Source organism: Martes martes, assembly GCF_963455335.1.
Source record: "Martes martes genome assembly, chromosome: 3".
Lineage (NCBI taxonomy): Eukaryota > Metazoa > Chordata > Mammalia > Carnivora > Mustelidae > Martes > Martes martes.
The window spans coordinates 181,886,000-181,907,748 of NC_137890.1; the positions used below are offsets into that span (position 1 = coordinate 181,886,000).

Sequence of the window (21,749 nt, forward strand, 5' to 3'; positions counted from 1 at the left end):
GATGGAGCCCCGCATCGGGCTCTCTGCTCAGCGGCGAGCCTGCTTCCCCCTCTCTCTCTGCCTGCCTCTCTGCCTACTTGTGATCTCTCTCTCTCTCTGTCAAAAAAATAAATAAATAAACAAACAAACAAATAAATAAATAAATAACTTGGGACTATGTCAAAATAGAAAGTTTCTACACAGCATAGGACACAGTCAACAAAATTAAAAAGGCAATGTATCAGGAGAAGATACTTGCAAATGTCCTATCCGATAAAGGGTTAGTATCCAAAATAGAAAAGAACTTAACTCAATACCCACCAAATAATCCAATTTAAAAATGGGCAGATCCTCCTCTCTCTCTGCCTGCCTCTCTGCCTACTTGTGATTTCTCTCTGTTAAATAAATAAGTAAAATCTTTTCTAAAGGGGGGGGGGGGTATCTGGGTGGCTCAGTGGGTTAAGCCTCTGCCTTCAGCTCAGATCATCATCTCAGGGTCCTGGAATCGAGGCCCCCATCAGGCTCTCTGCTCAGCAGGGAGCCTGCTTCCCCCCTCCTCTGTCTGACTCTCTGCCTACTTGTGATCTCTTTCTGTCAAATAAATAAATAAAATCTTTTTTTATTTTTAAAATAAAATCTTTTTAAAAAATGGGCAGAAGACATAACAAATATTTCTTTTTTCTTTTTATGATTTTACTTATTAGAGAGCACAAGCAGGGAGTAGGGGGACGCCTGGTGAGGGAGCCCTATGTGGGCCTGGACCCCAGGACCCTGGGATCATGGTCCAAGCTGAAGGCAGATGCTTAACTGACTGAGCCACCTAAGAGCCCCATAACAGACATTTCTCCAAAGACGACATCCAGATGGCCACCAGACCCATGAATAAAAGCCTTAACATCACTCGTCATCAGGGAAATGCAAATCCAAACCACAGCGAGGTAACCCTTCACGCCTGTCAGAAAGACTAGAACAGAAGAAACCAGTGTTGGCAAGCACGGGGGGGGGGGGGGGGGGGGGAGCACCGGGTGCAACCGGGGCAGCCGCTGTGGAAGACAGCACGGGGCGTCCTCGAAAAATTAAAAGTGGAGCTACCCCACGAGCCAGTGATCACACTGCTGTGTATTTAACCCTACAAACACAAAAACTCTACTTCGACGGGCTCCGTGCGTCCTCATGTTTCTGGCAGCGTTGTTAACGGCGGCCCAACCACGGAAGCAGCCCAGGCCCGGCAGCGGCAGCGGATGAACGGCCGCGGCTGCGGTGTGCGCGGGTGTGCGCGTGTGCGCGCCGCCGGGGAGCCGCCCTGAGCCGTCAGAAGGAAATCGCGCCGCCTTCGACAGCGGGTGGAGCTAGAGAGGATAATTCCAAGTGAAACAAGTTAGTCAGAAAAAGACAAATACCACGTGATCTCCCTTACATGTGGAATTTAAGAATCAAAACAAATGGCCAAAACGGGAAAAAAGACAAACCAAGAAAGAGTCTTAGAGAGAACGGATGGTTACCAAAAGGCAGGCGGGTGGAGAGAAGGGGGGAAATCGGGCGTGGGGGTTAAGGAGTGCACGCGTCACGATGAAATAAATTAAAAAATAAGTAAGTCAGGGGCGCCTGGGTGGCTCAGTGGGTTAAAGCCTCTGCCTTCGGCTCAGGTCATGATCCCAGAGTCCTGGGATCGAGCCCCGCATCGGGCTCTCTGCTCAGCAGGGAGCCTGCTTCCTCCTCTCTCTCTCTGCCTGCCTCTCTGCCTACTTGCGATCTCTGTCTGTCAAATGGATAAATAAAATCTTTAAAATAAATAAATAAATAAAGTCTCTCCCTCAAAAGGTCGGTTCAAAAAAATCCACCAATATTGACCAAAGTCAACTTCTGCGTCTCTAGAACCCGTGCTCCCCAACTTAGACGTCTCTCCGGACTTTCTGCAGCTGTGCAATGTGAGACTGACAGCTTGAGGACTGGCGGCCGCAGCCTCTCCGGTAAGGAACTGGGGTCCAACGAGCGTTACCTTCTCTTCGCCCTCCGAGCCAAGCTGCGGGCAGCGAAGTAGCGAAGAGGCCGGCAAAGGGAAGCAAGGCAGCGGCTCGACGGCGCGTGATCTGCGGTGATACCGAACACCTAATTTCAGTCCCTGGTAACGGAGGACGTGGCAGTAAGGCTTTGTGTTGGAGTCCTGTAGTCAGACCCGGTTCAAAGCCAAACTGTGACATTTCCCCGATGACCATGGAAGAGTTCAACTAATTCTGATTGGGTCATCTGTAAGGGAGTAAAAATAGCAGTGTCTGGCTTTGCAGGGTTATTGCAAAGATTAGGGGAAACACTTATCATACAAGGTGCCTGGGACTTGGTAAGCTATCAGCAGCGCTGCCTATTTTTATTACGATTTCAGCTCCATCTCCTTGACTGTACAGCTGTCCCTCAAACCGCGCAGGACGGTTAGCCAACCCCCCCCAACACACAGTTGAAAGTCCGTGTGTAACTTCTGACTCCCCCCAAACTGAACTACTACTAGCCTACTGTTGATCAGAAGGCTTACGAGTAACACATTTTGCATGTCATATACTGCATTCTCACAATGAAGTCAGAGAAATGAAAATACTGAGATCGTAAGATACATTTATAGTACTGTAATTTTTTGATATCATGTGTTTACAAACTTAATCATCTATCAGCACGTACACCAATGCTTACACAAGACTGTAGATGCTATGTATTACTAACACTAGTCATCAAAAATGAAGATAATGTGAAAAAGAAATTCATACTTATTCACAGGCCAACAATTCACGCCCTGATAGCGAAGCGGCATCAGCCTGACGGCTTCCCAGCAGCCTGGCCATACACTAACGAACGGATCATTACATTTTTACGGCCCACATTCAGCAGTAGTGTCATCCACAATACGGTACTGGAAACAGTACTTTTTAAAAAAATACCACTTACCTGTGAGGATAGGCTGACACAGCTGCTCCAATTATGAGAAGCATAATGTACGGTAATGTAACCCTTAAAAACAAGGTTATAAATAAAACTAACACATTAATTTTATATTAAACTTCACTCACCTTCTGCCTGCGTGCCAGGCTCTCCACTGGGAGTCTTGCACGTGATGCTCTAGACAATGAACACTCAGGCAGTATGACGACGACACAAAAACGTCTCATGCAGTTCCCGCCATACAGTCTCCAGATCACCACACGAAGATACAACATACACAACGGTTAAGTTTATCAACAGCACGGCATCGTGATTAGTTACTCTTCATTAAGTGAAAGCCCCATAAAGATCACCATCCTCACCTTTGTGCTGACAGGGCAGCAGGGCTGGGGGGGGGGGTGGCATTTGACCTCACACGGTCCCCAGGGCAGTGGGGACACAAGGCAGGAGAGGCAGGCGCACTCAGGGTCAACTTTAGGAAAATGCAGTCATGTCAAAACATGCTTTTTTTGCTTTCTTGTTTCTCTAAAAGTAATTCTATTCGGTATCACGCCTCCTTCTACCATTTGCTTTGGTTTCAGCGCCTGTATCACAGAAGGGTCCGTGTTCCGTAACAAGTGGAAAGTCGTCTTGAATATGCGAACCTTCTGCCAGATTGTCGAACGTCCACTCTTTTCTGGTGCCGCAGCTTCTACATCTTCTTGCTCGTGGTCTGGCACGGGCTCCGAAGCTCTCCCCTCCATCACATCTTTTGTTAATTCCTCTTGCATAGCGTCTGTCAGCTCTTGAATTTCTCCAAGAACCATATGTCTGAAACTCTTCACAGACACATTTTTGCCACATCCACAATCTCTCACGATTTCCTTGACTGACTGTCCTAAGTCCTGCGAAGTCACACATAACATGTGGACGCCATTTTCTCCAGTAGGAATTTATTCTTTTGGGTTTCATGGCTTTCACAGCTTTTTCTGTAACAGTGATGCCACCCATCTTCAGTGGTGTAATCCTTCAAGCCTTTCATGATGTTCTATCAGGATTCTCTTCCATGGTGTTGACAATATTTTCCATCCAGCACAGTGTGTAATGAGCCTTAAAAGCCCCTTGGGACCCCCTGGGTGGCTCAGTCAGTTAAGCGTCTCCCTTCAGCTCAGGTCTTGATCCCGGAGTCCTGGGATCCAGTTCCACATCAAGCTCCTTGCTCAGTGGGGAGCCTGCTTCTCCCTCTCTCTCTGCTGCTCCCCCTGCTGTGCTCTGACAAATAAACTAATGAAATCTTAAAAAAAAAAAAAATCCCTATGATCTCCTGACCTGCAGGCTGAATTAGAGACACTGTGTTTGGGGGCAAGTAGACCAGTTTGATGTCTTGGTGAACTTACGGGGTCTTAGGGTGACCAGGGCATTGTCCAATATCAAAACAACTTTTAAAAGGCAGTCCCTCATTGGCAAGATACTTCCTGACTTCAGGGACAAAGCATCAGTGGAACCAACCCAGAAAACGAGTTCTCCTTTTTCCAGACGTTTTTGTTGTGGAAAACTGGCTGCTGATATCTTTTCCCTTGACTTGGGGATCAGTAGCTTTATAGAGAAGGGCGGTCCTGATCATAAACCCAACTACATTTGCACAAAAAAGTGGAATTAGCTTATCGATTCCTGCCTCCAATCCTAGCGCTCACTTTTCTTCCTATTAAATGTCCTTTAATGGCATTTCCCCCCAAGAATAAGGCATTTTGATCTGCATTAAAAACCTGTTCGGTGGGGCACCTGGGTGGCTCAGTGGGTTAAAGCCTCTGCCTTCAGCTCAGGTCATGATCCCAGGGTTCTGGGATCGAGCCCTGCATCGGACTCTCTGCTCGGCAAGGAGCCTGCTTCTGCCTCTCTCTCTGCCTGCCTCTCTGCCTACTTGTGATTTCTGTCAAATAAATAAATAAAATATTTTTAAAAAATAAAATAAAAACCTATTCAGGCAGATATCCTCTCTCATCTATTATTTTCTTAATGAGGCTTGTCTTTACAATGTCTGGGAACTCATCTGCTGCCTCTTGGTCATCAGAAGGTGTTCGGTTATCTTGACATTTTTTAAACCAAACCACTTCCCAAAATTATCAAACCGTTCCTTCCTGGCATTAAATTCTCTAGCTTTGAATCCTTCATTTTTCCTTTTGTTTTGTCATATAGTAACTTCAGGTTTTCTCATATTGCACTGGTCTATAGGTACGCCTTTCTTACAGTGATTCTGCACCCACATAAAAGCTGCATTTTCAATACAAGATCAAAAGGTGTTTTGCAGGGTTTTCATGCCTGCTGATGTAGCTACAGTGGCTTCGCATTTTTTTTTTTTTTTTACAGTGGTCCATATACTAATTTATCTTAAAATGTTGCTACTGCAGCTTCAGACCTCAAGCTATGGTAAATTATCAAGCAATTCTACTTTTTTTCTCTGCTTCTTGAGAGAACTTCCGGCATATCTAGTGGCACTTTGTATGGGTCCCACGGTGTTAGTCAAGGTTTATGGTATCGCACTAAACACGGAAAATACATGAGAACTGCAAGATCACTTGTTACTGTCCTACGCAACTTACTGAAAAGATGACCTGCTCATGATGATTAATGTCACACAGCATTAAAAAAAAATTTTTTTTAAATGTCACACAGCATTTTAAGAGGCTACTTGTAACACCTGAACTTACTGCAATAGAAACAGGTATAAACGAAATTACTACAGTAACATAGGATGCACTATAATAAATTTTATGCAGTTATTTTATAGCACATCTTTACATTTGTTTATACTGCTCTTGACTATAAATGGCACCATGTATGGCTATGTGTGCAACTAAGTTTTGATAAATTTTAACGAGATATTTTGTGTATATTTTATGGTACTAAATGATAAAATAGACTACCATCCACACATATTTTATGCATTCATGAGATACCTTTAATTTTTTTAATAATTCTAAGCTATGCGGTTCATTTGTTTTTTCAAACCGTCAAAAATCTGTAAAAATGTTTCCAATATTTATTGAAAAAAAAAAAAAACCTGTTGTTCAAGGATTAAATGTATTACAACTTTATAAGCTAAAATGAACTACATGGGACCATTTCATAAGATTGAAAACTTTGGGCTTTCTTAAAGACTGAATAAACTTATCTACCAAAATATAAAGGAGATAACAAGTGTTTGCTTCTAGTTTTTTAAGTTAAGCTATTTTCACACTCCGTAGCCACTTAACAGACAAGCACTATTTATTCCCTTCATCTCATCAAGAAGAAAAGTGAAGCTAAACAAGGTGACTTCTTTGCTCAAGCTCCCATGACCATTAAGCTGCTGAGCCAGAGCTGGTACCAAATTGTGGCCCTAAATACAGGGCTTTTTCTGCACCTCCTCTGAATTATCCCAACAATCTCAAAAATAACCTTGGAGAAAAATAACATGGAGAAGACTCCATGACAATCATCTATAAAACATAATGATTTAGCAAGACTAATCCATACAGGCATACAAAATCAAACAAGGAGTATAGAAGTGAATTCTCAGTTTGAAAAAGATGCAAACCACAGGAAAGACTAGTATTTTATTTTTACAAATTCAGCAATTTGGAGATATTAATTAAAGGGAATTAGAGACAATGTCTTAAAGACTCTAGTCTCAAAAAAAAAAAAAAAAAAAGACTCTAGTCTCATCTCTGTTAAGATACCAAACCAATCTAAAGGCATACACACAAAAAGTTGTATCTAGAGCAGTCTTTTTCAAACCATTTTGATTCCAACTCACAGTAAGAAATTGATTTTACTTTACAACCTAATGTGTATCTATGTCCAGCAAGAGTTTTACACACAAATAATACTCTCCTTATGTATGAATATTAATTTTTTCTATTCTGCTTCATTAAAAAACAAAACACTGGTTAGACCCATTACATTCATTTCAAGACCCAGTTTGGAAAACACTAAACCAAAGAGATACAAAGACTATTTGTATACCACATCATGCTCTAGGAGAAGTTTAAAGATATTTTAAAAGCACACTTTATCTTAGCAAGGAAAAAAGCTGATATTGACACATTGGCAGGAACTGCTGTGAAAAGGGTACTGTATCTCACACCCAACCACTTAAAAGCAATTGAAAGGGAAAAGATTACAGACCTAAAAAGTTTTGTTTGTGTGTGTGGTATATTTAACGAATCAAAGAAAAAAAAATCAAATAAATAGGAGAAGAGAGGAACACCCAACTTGAGATCTAAATTTGCTCCTCTTGGAGTGCCTGGGTAGCACAGATGGTTAAGCAACCCACTGGGTTTCAGATCGTGATCTCAGGGTCATGAGATCTCTCCTTCTCCTTCTGCCTCTGCCCCCTGCCCCCCCTCCGCCCCCTGCTTCTTTGCTCTCTCTTGTTCTATCTTTTAAAAAATATAATTTTTTTCCTCTCAACCTCTTTAAAGTTGGAGGGGAATGACTAAGAGAAAAAAAAATTGAAGATTTGGAACCAATCTGCGATCTTTTTTTTTTTTTTTTTTAAAGATTTTATGCATTTATTTAACACAGGGAGAGAGATCACAAGTAGGCAGAGAGGCAGGCAGAGAGAGAGGGGGAAGCAGGCTCCCTGCTGTGCAGAGAGCCCGATGCGGGGCTCGATCCCAGGACCCTGAGATCATGACCTGAGCTGAAGGCAGAGGCTTAACCCACTGAGCCACCCAGGCGCCCAAGATCTTCTTTGCATCTGACGCTATGTTACATTGTAATGTAAATATGTAGTCCTTAGCTATCCCCAAATTCCAGCTATTTCCCCCACAAATAATTTTTAGAATTTTTTACAATGTAATTTTATGACCACTTTTTATGAATGACTGCTGTGGGGACTTTATTTTCTATGTGTTATACAGACACCGTACAACACAGCCTTCATTGGGCATGCCTGACTAGTTCTGCTCTATGCATACAGACTAAACCCCCGAGCCTGAACACCTACCTTGCATATATAAACCACTGTACTTATGGAAGCACATGGCTGATTCAGAAAAAGTGAATTACCAAGCAAAAGGAAAAAATCCTCTATGTGTACTTCAGGATAAAATTAAGTGTACCAGCTAAATGTCTACCTATGAAGTAATGAATTACTTATAAACAGGTATTGTCTTTCAATTTATCACAGTTTAGCACAAAGATCAGGTACTTTAAGTTCCAGAGCAAGTAAAGAGATAGAAGGAATAACTGACAATATTATATTTCCTGCTACTTAGACACATTCATTTTTCCATATACATTTGTGAAAAAGAATGTACTATTTATAAGTTATTTCAGGCTAGAAGTGTCTGAAAAGAAAATATGAACTGAAGCAACAACACTCATAAAAGTACACAGGAAAAAAAAATCTCAAGAACAGACTTTATTTTTAACATAAAAGTTCTATTTTCTTGTGAGGCAGCAGTAAGTGTCAGATACAGGGAATACATAAGTACATAATAACAATATTTATCACCATTGGAAATGCTATTTTTTGGGAGATTTTTGTTAGAAAAACAAAATTTTTAAAAATTGCATTTTAAAAAGACTTACACAGCTTAAACAGAGATGAGATACAGACTTCAAAAAGAAAACCATAAATTATATTCTTCAACAGGATTGTATAAACAAAATATTGTTCAGGGCTGCTCTGCTTATCATTAATTTAAGCAGAGTAAAACTTAAACCTTAAAGTGCGAAGTATTCTTAGCTTTTTTAATGCAAATTCAGCACTTCCACTGGTCCCGTTTTGAGACATCAAAATTCCAAGCATTAAGGAATGAATCTTAAGTTTAAAACAGTAAACTGAATTCAGTAATGGCAATTTTTCTTTTATTTCCTTTAACAGAAGAAAATCTTGACAACCCAGTCCTAATCTTGGAGAGAAGGCTATAAATTCTGCCATTTTTAAAAATATCTTCTTTCCAGCAAAAGACAACCATTAAAAAGGGGGGAAAAAAAAAAAGTAAAAGAAAAGGCTTTCTTGCTGCCAGTTACTCCACAGTTAGCAATAGCACCTTCTAAAAGGCTGATTTGGCTTGTCATAAGAAATAAGAAATATTTTAAACAAAATGAAGACTCAAGTTCAAAAATAATTTTGGCATCCACGCTCATCATATTAACCAAAAGAGGCAGAACAGGTATTTTAAAAATATAACTGCTAACAAAAGCCACGACAAGGAAGAGACTTAGTCATGATCAGAAACAATAATTTTTTTATGTTTTCATCATCAGAAGGAAGACATCAAGAGTAAAAAATAACTTAAGAAACTTAAGACAAAGAAAATAACTACAGAATAGCTCCTTTTGCCAAAATATACATGCCACCTATTTCTTTTCCTGCAATGGAAGAAAATTTATTTAAAACTTTTAAAAATTTAAATTATATTCCCATTGAAGCTATCCTAATTTATCTTCTATACAGTTTTCTACAGAATAACAAGATAATTATGGAATGTGATTTTAGAAAATATTCTTTTGAAAGTAGATCCATTTCTTTTAAAAATCAGCCACCTGTGAACTAAGGGTTAAGCAAAAGAGCTGAACGGACCTATGGGTTAATATTTTTCAAGACTGCAATAAAGCTCATACGCTTAAAAATCAGCCCTTTGGCACTGGCAGTTAGAGCTGTTTGGACCTTGTACCTTTTTGTCTTTCTTTCAAATCTCAGGCTCTATTTCTCCCAAACCCAAGGGATATGTTTGGCTGCCATACAATTAATTTACCTGCAAATTCACATTCCCCTTAAAACCAAACATTCAAAGTTCCACTTATAAGACTATGTAAATAACAACTCTCAAACTTGTTCTCCTGTTCCGGTTTTAAATTACTTTAGATTAAGGATATCTGAAACTCTACAGAAAGAAGTGAATCACACATATATGCACAACAGAGTAAAGGGAAAAACTGTTTATAAAGTGGCATTTTACTTATAAAACACCCTTGTGATTTACAGGAATGGACAGAAGAAAATAAGTGTAAGGTAAAGAACAGATTTAATGAAATTCAAGTAAATCCAAAAACTGAGGGTTTTTAAAACTTGTTTTTAACTTCCTCCTCCTACCATTCATACCAACTCACCTGGTGAGTTGCATTACCTTTTCTTCTGTACTTTTGGATAGAGCAGTTCTCAGGGGCGAAATGGCAAAGTCAAGACACGTAACAAATAAGGCAAAGAATCAAGGTTCTCAAGATACCAACAAACCAGAAAATTTAGATCCCGAAGAACTGAGTTTTACTGATTGAGAAGCCACAGTGTACTAATTCCAAGTAAATTAGTTTTGAATGGAGAAGATACCGAAATTCAGCAGTGCTACCAACTGAAACCTGACAGACTTAAACAAATGTCTGAATTTATCAATTTGCCTAAATACATCTCCATTTTAAACTTCATAGGGCATAATTTTAATTACTTAGATGTTTTAAAGGTGCATGAGTATAAGAAGTCCTTTCAGAAGATTTATTGCTACCACAAGGTTTCCTCTGATGGTTTATGTCCAAACAAACTGACATATTAAACTTTCTAAACTGTATCCATTTTACAAGTATTTAAATTTTTTTCTCCCTATAGTATATATAGGAACATTAAATTATTGCATCATAGGTAGTATATGAAGATCTTAGAAGGATGCTTTTTATCAATACTGTTTGCCGAAACTCATTTTTAAAAAGAGCTGCTCCTTACTTTCACTACCACATACATGAAACATGAAATACTGTTGGCATGTGATACTGGCAGTGATCGTATTAAGATGAGCCTAAATCCAAAACTGCGTGGATTTTTCAAAGATCTCTGTTGTTTGTATGCTCCAAAGCTCTCCCGGCCTGTCTTCCCCACTGTATGGAACGTTGGAGGGAAAACTAGCAAAATCTGTAAGCAACATTATCTCAGTGTCAGCCACCGTAAAGAAAATGTCAGTCGCAAGATTCTGTGACTACGGATTGCTATTCAATGGATTACACTCCTGGCAAACTACTGACCCTGACCAATTCCACAAGACAACAACATCACAAAAGCAAAGGAGGAAATCCATGCACAGTCATTTTAGGACCTCTTGGAACTATGATACAGTGATGATAAAGAGAGATTGTGTGATAAGTATTTTGTAGAAATCCAAAGGGGCTCCTTACTCCTAGCTAGTCATCAACACTGGGTAGTTTCCTTTTGGCTCACTGACTTTTCAACCAAGTTCCAATGATGGGTGAGAACATGTTAAAGCACTTGTCTCCAGACTATAATTTTTCTGACCACATGGTGAAATGTATACAGGTGTAGTGAAGAAAACAGCAGTTTTACAAGTATTTCACCCAAAGCACAAACTTCTGACATCAAAAAACATAAATCACATAATGTACTAATATTTAATATTGCTTTTTATCTCTTGTTATATATCTGCTCAATGCATTTACCTATCAATTCTTGTTTGGGAGAAAAACACAGTCATGAGATTAAGATTGCTGGGAAAATGTCAACAATCCCTTTGGTCCCAAAGCTGGAAACAGCTGAGAAAAGCACACATCTAGAAAGGGAAACAAGAAACAAGAGGCCACCAAAGAATCTTTGAACATCCTGTTTGCTACGTTTCAGAAAATGTAACACTGGTATTATAAAATAGTCATTTTCATATAAAAGATGGTTCTTGCAGCATCATTCATGTCTCCCTTCAGGAATTATGTTTGCAGGGATCAGTTGCTTTTGTTTTTTTTTAAAAGAAGTTTAATTTGAAAACAAAAAATGATGTGATACCGGCCCTCCAAAAGTAAAGCATGAGACCTTTCTTGTTTCAACCAGTGCTTTAAGAAAAAGCAGGCTAAGCAAGGAGGATCGGCCTTCATGAGTGAGCAAAGCCATCAGAGGGCGCTGCCTTCTTCCAGAAGCCACACTGTGACTGGTCCCCGCCGAGCTGGAGCACAAGGCACAGCCAACTGGGCGCGCGCGATGCCATCACAATGAAATGATCTGAGGAGGTTCTCAGTTGCTCGCAAAACCGGCCACACGGCCCTGTGACCTATCCTTCGGCTTCCTCAATGGGTTCTGGTGGTGGGAGCAGAGAGGCCGAGGGCATGACTGTACTCGTTCCTCGAGAGACTCGGTCTTGCTCTGTGTTTGTAGACAGGGAGGCCACAGCAATGGGCTGCAGCAGCGTGGTGGTCATGCCTGTGCTAACTGTCAGACTGTGACCAGAGCCCTTGAGGGTGAGATCTGGCGTGGGAAGGAGTGGCTTGAGGATGCTGACGAGGCAGAAGGCAGAGCCGCTTTTAGGAATGAAATTCACTTTGTTTTTGTCGGGACAGTAAAAGGCTGGGATTTCATGGAGTTGTTTTGGCCTAGGCACAGAACAGACAACCCGGTTGTTGTTAAGTCACAGATCACTGGAAGTAAGTTCTTTATTTTTTTTTCTGAACAGATAACTTACATACACACGAAATATCAAAAGCTTCAAATGCTATGGGCCAAAATGGAATTAGACACATAATTCAAAATATGTACTTAGAATGCCAAAAGGACATCATTCATTTTTGCTGCTTTCAGTTCCCTGAAGAACCCGGTGCACCATAATGGGGACCCAGGCTGACAACCTCTGCATCTCAATGAAGATCTAAGACAGCCATTAGGAATAAACAATCTCCTAAGGCAAAAGAAATTCTAGATGTTTAAAGACAAAAATATGTTCCACCACTACGGTTTTTCCAAAGCCTGTACTATTTTGAAGGGAGAAGGCAAGTCAATTAATGGCACACAGTATCCCTCTTTTGCTAAATTCCACCACAGCATGACTAAACTTTGATAGGCCTGAGTTTTCTCTTCAAGCGTGCTTAAGAATCCCTTTGACTGAAACAAATTTTTTGAGTTAACCAAGACGGTTGTCTGAGAAACATAATGGAAATGTAAACTCAAATAAAACTAATCACTGTCCCTTCCTGTCTCTAGGTACTCCTGAAAACTAACCCAAACGGTTGGGAACGGGTACTAGTATTAATGGTATTCTATGAAAAAAAGATACTAAAAAATTAAATTGTTAAATATGAAGTGCCACAAAATTAAAAAGAAATTAAGGTAGGAGAACCTAAGTAAATCAAAATTCAGATGGGAAAAGGTAATATGATCATATGATAAAAGTACGGTTGGTTCTCACCTCTCCTAAAGAAATTTTAAAAATTTAAATTCAAGTCTGCCAACTCTGCACTAGATTCTGGGGACCCCCAAAATGAAACAATCCACAGGAGACTGATTAAATATGTAGTTTTTTTGTGGGGGGGTGGGAGGTACTGGGAATAGAACTGTATTTCAACATAATTAATCCCATTTGTAACCTTGCATGTTTTCTGCATTTAAAACATTATTCAGAGAAGTTATGAATTACTTCAAGCATCCCTAATCTTTGCCACACTGCCAATGGTGTCCACAGAACAAAAAAAGGTTAAGAACTTCTGTAAAGGGTCCAAGAAATGTGATAAAAATATCTTATAAAAGGTTTAAAGGTAGCACAGGAGAGTGGTTAACCTGTGGCACAGAGGAAGAGGGAGAATTTGGTAAAAGGAGGCTTACAAGGGAAGTAACATCTGAGCTGAGTTTTAAGAAATTAATAATCAGGGACACCTGGGTGGCCCAGTCGGTTAAGTATCTGCCTTCAGCTCAGGTCATGATCCCAGGGTCCTGGGATAGAGTCCCGTATCAAGCTCCTTGCTCAGTGGGGAGCCTTCTCCCTCTGCCTGCCCCTCTTCCTGCTTCTGCTCTCTCTATAACAAACAAACAAATAAATAAATAAATAAATATATTTTTAAAAATTAATAAACAATAGACCTGGGGAATGGTGCCACCCCCCAAAAAAGCTCCAAGTAGACAATGCTTTTGGTGGGCAGATTTTATTAATAGTGAATCCTACCCAAGGACAGCTTTGACAAATACAGTAATTTAAGAATAAAGGAATCATTTAACTGATGATTTACTTGTGCGCTTTCCAATATACAATGGAAACGTCAAGTACTTTTAGGGCCACAAGTGTATTTGGATAGATCAGTGATAAGATGGGAACACACTCCTCTAATATATGAGAGTGTGGTTTTCAATTCCTTAAAGAAAACAGTAGGCTGAGGTTAGGTTTCCATAATTTAAAAATGCTTGAATTTTCTTCTGAAGGTGGAATTATTAGAAATAACTTTCATTCTTAGGGAAAAAAGGCCAATCCTCCAAATGAAGCCTAGGTTTTTAGTTAATTAGTTTTTTTGAGGTTATCTTGTTAAAAATTAATTTCCTTACTGCTTTCATTAAAACAGAGCTCACAGAAAATAATATAAACAGTAAGAACTAGTGCTAAGATCAAACAAAACATTAACAGTAAACAGCACCAAAATTCTCCACCAAAAAACCTTCCTTTGTCCCCTCTTCCAGTGGCCACCCCAACCTAGCAGGGGAATCACTCCTGATCTCTAACATTTGTCTAGAAGCAAACCACTCAAGACACAAATCATCCAGCACCGGAGTGGAAGACCGGTGTATACCTACGCTAGCAGAAGCCACAAGCACCAGTACTACTTCAAAGCTTTCTTCAACTTAGTAAGCATAAATAGAAAAAAAAAAAAATCTCAGAACTAACTTTAAATTCTTCTTTTTCCTTAAGAAATTATTCCAAAAGGATTGTGTCTCAAAGTGGATAAAACTGTTGCAAGTTAACTTTCTGAAAACGTGATGGGTGGGCTGCATAGTAATTCTAGGTATTCTTATATTGATGCAAGGAATTCTTTCTTATCTTATCTTTAAATGCAGGCATACATTACCAGCAAAGAAAATGACAGATCCAAGTTACTTATAATCGAAAGGAGGGAGAGAGAGAGGAGGGTCATGTTATATTTTTAATAATACAGCTACACTGCAAAGAGGCCATAATATCTAAGAATATAAGGTAACTAAGGCCAAGGAATTCATTAGTTTGGAGGAAGAAATAGCATATGTGACTTTCTTTAAAAAAGGACTAAGTACAGACGATATGGCTATGGTATGTACCGTATCACAAAGAATAGAGAGACTGAAAGTACAAGATGTGGTTTAAATTCTGGGTCTAAATTCAACCACCCATTTTCTTTCAGAGTTACTGCCTTTTTTTTTTTTTTTTAAATTTTATTTATTTATTTGAGAGAGACACACACACAGCAAGAGAGGGAACACAAGCAGGGGGAGTGAGAGAACAGCAGGCCTCCTGCCAAGCCCCGATGAGGGGCTCAATCCCAAGACCCTGGGATCACGACCCAAGCCAAAAGCAATCGCTTAACAACTGAGCCACCCAGGCTCCCCAAGTTACTGCCTTTCAAACATTAGTTAAGAGTTAAAAATATTCTTCAGGAATGATTAAATAACCCTAAAATGTTTAACTGGGACCGATAATCTATGTTTGTTTGTTGCTAGTGTGCCCAGTGGGTTTGCTCTCATTTTGCCAGAGGTAGGTAAGGAGAGACTAATTTTTTTAGACCTTGAGTCATTTGTTTTATTGACAGAAACTTAAAAATTACCTCTAAGGAATCCATTCTTAACGATACTGTTGTTCATTTATTTTTGAAATGTAATGAAAATGTTTAAGAAAGAATAAGTTTCTGTATGCTACACATCCTTCATATCAGTATAATGTATAACAAACTATGTACATTTTAAAAAGAGTAAGTTTACCTACCAATAACAGATGGATGTGCCATAAAACATGTAAGATGTTAGGGTTTACCTTCTATTTCTCTGATTTAGCTACCCATCCACACACACACACACAGCCCTATCCGTTTCTCCCTCCCTTTAGATACAAATAATGTAACAGTATATACATAGTTCAGATATTAAGTCCTGAGAAATTTTCCAAATTCAAGAGTTTAAGACAGATACCACATGACACCAACCTACACAACAAATATTCACTCATTTATAAAAGGAACTGAAACTGCTTTTGAACCAATCAACAATTTCTCTGCATTTGTACAATATTTTTTTTTAAGATTTTATTTATTTATTCAGAGAAAGAATGAGCACGTGAGCATGGGGGGGAACGGAGGCATAGAGAATTCCAAGCAGACTCTGTGCTGAGTGTAAGCCCCATGTGGGCTCAACCCCAAGATCTGGAGATCGTGACCTAAGCTGAAATCAAGTTGGGTGCTTAACTGACTGAGCCACCCTGGCACCCCCCATTTGGGCAATTTTAACTACCAATGAGTAAATCAATGAGCTCAACTCCAAAAAGGTCCATTTGGCCCATGTGATTTTTACTTAGTAAAATGATTCCACATCTTAAGAACTCTCCTGGAAAAGTCTAAGCCAGCACCTGCAACTTGGGCATCAAAAATATGAGGTGTTGGGTGCCTGGGTGGCTCAGTGGGTTAAGCCTCTGCCTTCGGCTCAGGTCATGATCTCAGGGTCCTGGGATCCAGCACCACATCAGGCTCTCTGCCCGGCGGGAAGCCTGCTTCCTCCTCTCTCTCTCTCTCTCTCTCTCTCTGCCTGCCTCTCTGCCTACCTGTGATTTCTCTCTGTCAAATAAATAAATAAAATCTTAAAAAAAAAAAATGGGGTGGGGGCGCCTGGCTGGCTCGGTGGGTTAAAGCCTCTGCCTTTGGCTCGGGTCATGATCCCAGGGTCCTGGGATCAAGCCCCACATGGGGCTCTCTGCTCAGCGGGGAGCCTGCTTCTCCTTTCTCTCTCTCTCTCTCTGCCTACTTGTGATCTCTGTCAAATAAATAAATAATAAAAAATCTTTAAAAAAAAAAATGGGGTGTCTGTCAGAGATGCACAGTCCTGGTCCTGCCTCCATATTTATGCATTAGGCCTGGAATAGGGCTTGGGAATCTGCAGCTCCAACTCATACCCCAGATGATGATGATTCAGGGAGTCCATGGAACAGGTCTGGAGAAATTCTGCTTCAATTTTCGCTGGCACCAGTCAAGCTTTTAGTCTAACATAGTAGGCAAGGTTGGGGGGGCGGGGGAGCAGTTGCTAAAACGGAGTTTTCAATTACTGTCACAAAAGCAGACAGGACACTGACAGCTGGGATTTCCTAGTATAGAAATTGAGGGAATTAAAAAAAAAAGAAACAAACTGAGGGAATTCAAAAACAATGCTCTTTGCAAGGCGAAACTATTCAGCATTTAGGCGAAAGGAAGCACTGGCCAGAGGAGCACACAGATGAACAAAAGGGTACCATATTTCAAAATGATTCCAAGATGTTCATAAAGGAGGAAAAAGATCAATGACATGAGTCAGACAAGGCTGGACAATCTTCACACTGTGTTTCAGGTTTCGCGAGCGAGAAAAACCCAGAAGGGTGACTCTAAGACGTGCAGCCATAGCAAGACCAGATAGCGAGTGCCGGTACCACCATCACACCCCAAATAACGTTCATTACTTCATCTGCTGTCTCGCACGTACCTACAATGCTGTCGCCATCACTTACAAAGCAAGGAGCCACGGCTACTGAAATTACTAAGGCTAATTCTGAGCAAATTTTGAGTCTGAAATTATAGTACTTCCCCTAGAGTACCAGTCAGCAGAAATACGAGCACAGGAAATCACGGATCAACAGTCCTAGACACTATTTAAAATCCTGCTTCTTACATTATCGTAATCACAGTAACCTGATTCTACAAAGTAGTAGAATTCTATTTCCTACACAGACAGACAAAATATTTCTAATACCGTTTAAAGAACCAGAGACCAAAAGTACATAAAATCTGAAGGGAATTCAATCCTTGAAAGAAACTGGGTATATGTTGATATTAAGCACTGTTGTTAATTTTGTTTGGTGTGATGATAATATTTTGGTTATGTGCGAGTACTATGGTTACCTTTAGGAGACAAATACTAAATTGTAGTTACGGTGAAGTGTCATGATGTCTGCAACTTATTCCCACATACTTTAGCAGAAACTACCAGCACCATATGCAGACAAAGCACGTATTAACAGACCGTTAACGAAAGAGTCTGGGTGGTGGATATACGGGTAATCACTGTACCGTTCTTCAACTTACTTGAAAATTCTCATAATAAAAGTTATGGGGGGGATACTTACGAGCATTCCTCAAAGACTTTGACCCTCTCACAGCCCTCGGGAGGTTCCCTTTTGAACATATAACTGTTGTTAGGTTTTGGTGACGTTGCATATTTGGGCAAAGGAGAGTTGTTCCCATTCTCTGCAAAAAACGGCATGCTGGGTTACTAAGGCATTATTATCACAGAAATGCAGTCATAATACACTTACGTGTACATGGCCTCCCCCCACACCCCGAACTACCCGAGGCTAAGAACAATGTTTTATTCATCAACACCCTCCCCAGATATGACACAATACCTGCTAAAGAGGGGATAATTCATGTCTGCTAAATAGACGCATAAACAAAAAATGCTTATTTCTTTTCCACTTACAATTAGTACAGCTTAGGCCTATCTCACTTGACACTGACACCCTGCTCCCTTACTTCTGTTACAGGACCAGCAGCCAGACTCAAATGCCGGTTCCTTTCTTCCCAGTACCCGTAGCTGAGATGGCTCTTCGCTGGTTGCTTGTCATTCACTCCCCGCCTGCCCTTCAGCATTTAATTTCTCTGCTCCTCTAAATACAATCTCTGCTCTGGGCAGTGAGAAGCACTGTACACCACCAAAGGCTTCCCTTCTGCCTGTGAACTTCTCCATACCTAACAGGTTCATCTCTAGTCATTTGCCAAAGTTCCTTCAAAGTCTAGCTCGAAGTTTTGAAATCTTTCCAAATTAACCCAATCAGAAGCAAAAACTTCTTCAACTCTGGCATTCCTGTTCAGGGCTGACATCCTCAGTTTCCACTACATTAACTTAAAATTCCTAATACATTACCTAAGTGTCCTAAATTTTCAGTCTGTGTTAACTAAGCCATAAATTTTTTGCAGGCAGTAGCACCAGCCTTGTTTTCTTATAAAAGAAACTCAGAGAAGCTAACCAGTTACCAGTTCTCCTAAGGTCAAATAAAGCATTGCATAAAACTCATGGAGTTCCAACTTGCTACTGAAGTAGAAAGTATGGGAAACAAGGGCAGAGTTTAATGGCCATGTTTTTTTAAGGGTGGGGGGCAATGTTACATTTGATTGAGCACTAAGTACCAGTAGCTGTGCTAAATGGTTTGTATTTACCAATCCTTTCAATCCTAACAATAAGTATAAGTAGTAGTTAATTATGCAGATTCCTGATAAGAAACACACAGCCCAACCAAACGACTGAATTCTGTTAAAGGTGTCAGACCTCCTACAGAGTGGAATCACTTGGGAGCATTAAAAACTACTGGTACTTGTATCTGACCCCCCAGGGCTTGTGATTTAACTGGTGGAGGGTGTTGGCCTGGAATAGCCATATTTTACTTAACCTAGAAGCTGGTTAAAAAAAGGGGGGGGGGGGTCCAAATAATAACATTTACAACTGCCCACAGCCTTAACGGACTTCTTCAGGAAATCTTAAATTCTTTGCACTTGTTAAAGTCTCAGTAATTTAGGCAACTGAATAATGGCCAATTGTAACTTTTTAGGGCATTCAACACACTTTGAGTAGTAGGTTCTAAACTGGGCTGCAGAATTTACAAATATATCATTGCTCTCAAGTACACAGAGTAACTTGGGTTAGGCTAACAAAATACTGCCCTGATACAGACAGATGACAGGCCGTGTTTGTTTTAAAAGTCAAGAACATTAGTAATTAATATTCAAACAGCTTAAGTCTCCAAGTTATCTTCTGAATTGCACAGGTACTTTGCACTGTAAGTAAGCCTTCCAACCTTTCTCTACGGGCTTGCCTTCAATACTCATCTTGCATTGACATAAGTCAGCTTAATTCGTGTTAGAAATGTCACAGAAAGATATTCTGAAAAACATTAATTTGAAGGTTTCAAGTTCAATTGAAAATAGTAAGGTAGTAAAAATAAGACAACTAAGGTGAAAGAAAACAAAGTCTTTCAAGACAAATGTCCATTTATACCAAAAAGGATGTTTCTCACTAATACGGAACTAGTATTAACAAGAAAAAGGAAAAAAAAAGATACAAACCAAAGTCCATAAACCCACCCGACCAGACCATCACTTGGCACCACTGTAAAACCCGACTAATTTGTACTTCAATTTTTTAACATCTATGTTAAGAACGTATGTCAAAGTAATTACCTTAGCCTTAAGTGTGTGTGTTCTACTACAAAATGAACAGAATGAATGATACAACAGGGGGTGCGCACTGATCTGGTAACAAACTCCTCCTGCATTGTACCTTTATCCCTGGGATCAACAAGCAGGTCATCTGCCGAACAAGGGCTCTCTTCGCTACCTTCATTTGAGATGGTGAGGAACGACGTGGGGGACACAGACTGAGAACGGCTGCTGTTGTTGCTCCCCTTGTCTGCCCCACCTGGGGTCTGCGTGTCGATGCTGCGTGTGCTGCTACTTCTCTGGACGAGAGGGGGTGGGGCACGATGCCCATCTGGAATATCTTGCGGCTGTTACAAAATTTCAAAAACATAAGTATTTTATCATTGATTTCAAAAATCACCAGAAATGCACCCCATATCAACCCTCCCCTATTGTTCGAGATGACTCACAGACCAGAAATGCCCCATTTATCAGGCCTATCGAGAAAAAAGGCTTTGTGCTGCTCCCTAAGTGACATCCCTGTCTAATATGACTGCCCTACTAAGCACTGAGCAGCATATGCGATGACTGTATTCCGGGGGTAGGTCCACAACAGGTGGTCAAAGCTTGCTGAATGATAAATGCAGTGACTGAGTTATTATGTGCTAAGTATTTTTAAGCTTGTGAAGAACTGCCGTGGTAAAAGAGAGAAGAGAAAAGAAACCTAGGTATAACCCCAGGTTCCATATCAGAAGAGAAGGTTAGCCATTGTGTGAACTAGTGATATTTGATGACACGTCCTGTTACTTTCATCCTCTGCCCACATACATCCCCCTGTTTTTCCAAAGAAACCTTCCTTAATCAGGGAAAGGTTAATGGTAGCAATAGTAATTATAGGGGGGAGTCAAGAACATTCAGAGGAAATCCTGTGTCGCTCAGTTGGCAGGAAAACCAGCTCCCTTTGGTTCATGTACCTCTCTTATATCAGGGGGGTTACTCATCATACAGTATGGGCAACAGCGTGTGGGGAGCTATGTCTTTCTAAGCTAAACCAACCTTTAATCTTCATGGAGCAGATATCTTAAGCATCAATAAAATACTACTTCAAACTCCCCAATTCCTCTTTCACTGAAGAATGAAAGCTTAAATATACTGTGACATGCTTTTAAATATATACAGGAATTTTCTAACTGTGTCTTACATAGGAATCATTCTTATGTCTTAACATGTATTTTTAAAAAGATTTTATTTATTTGAGAGAGATAAAGAGAGAGAGAGAGGTAGAGGGAAAGGGAGATGCACGCTCACCGCTAAGCATGGAGCCTGACAGGGGGCTCGATCCCTGCACCCTGGGATCATGACCTGAGCCAAAAGCAGACCCTTAAACAACTGAGCCACCTAGGCTCCCCATGTCTTATCATATTATAGGTAAGCAGAATTGCACTTCATGATCATAAAGTCAACCAAATAGTAACTCACAATCAAACAGTAAGGAACAGGTAGATTCCTTCTTAGAAAGTATTTGAAGTCATACACCTCCCTCCCCAACAAATTTGTAATCTAAACTTTTGTTACATGGAGTTATAGCAGATGAGAAGTATAACACCTGTCTAGTGATTTTTAAATACAGATAAACAAAAAGTAGTTTCTGTTCAGGGACCTAAATTTAAGTCGTATTAGTTACCTCTATGAGATGCAAACAAATGAAAACTTTTCATTCACTTGCTAAGGTC

The 21,749-nt window shown here is 40.2% G+C and overlaps 1 protein-coding gene across 1 annotated transcript in view; it reads right to left on the bottom strand.

Moving 5' to 3' along the window:
* Nucleotides 1-7,430: 7,430 nt before the first annotated feature.
* FAM117B (family with sequence similarity 117 member B) overlaps nt 7,431-21,749 on the bottom strand; it is a 72,108-nt gene continuing 57,789 nt past the window's right edge. The window contains exons 6-8 of the mRNA XM_080798116.1: nt 20,159-20,384; nt 17,952-18,072; nt 7,431-12,237 (exon numbers count right to left, since the gene is read on the bottom strand). Coding sequence (XP_080654242.1) covers nt 11,919-12,237; nt 17,952-18,072; nt 20,159-20,384 — 666 coding nt within the window. The 3' untranslated portion in view covers nt 7,431-11,918. The remainder of the gene's footprint in view (nt 12,238-17,951; nt 18,073-20,158; nt 20,385-21,749) is intronic.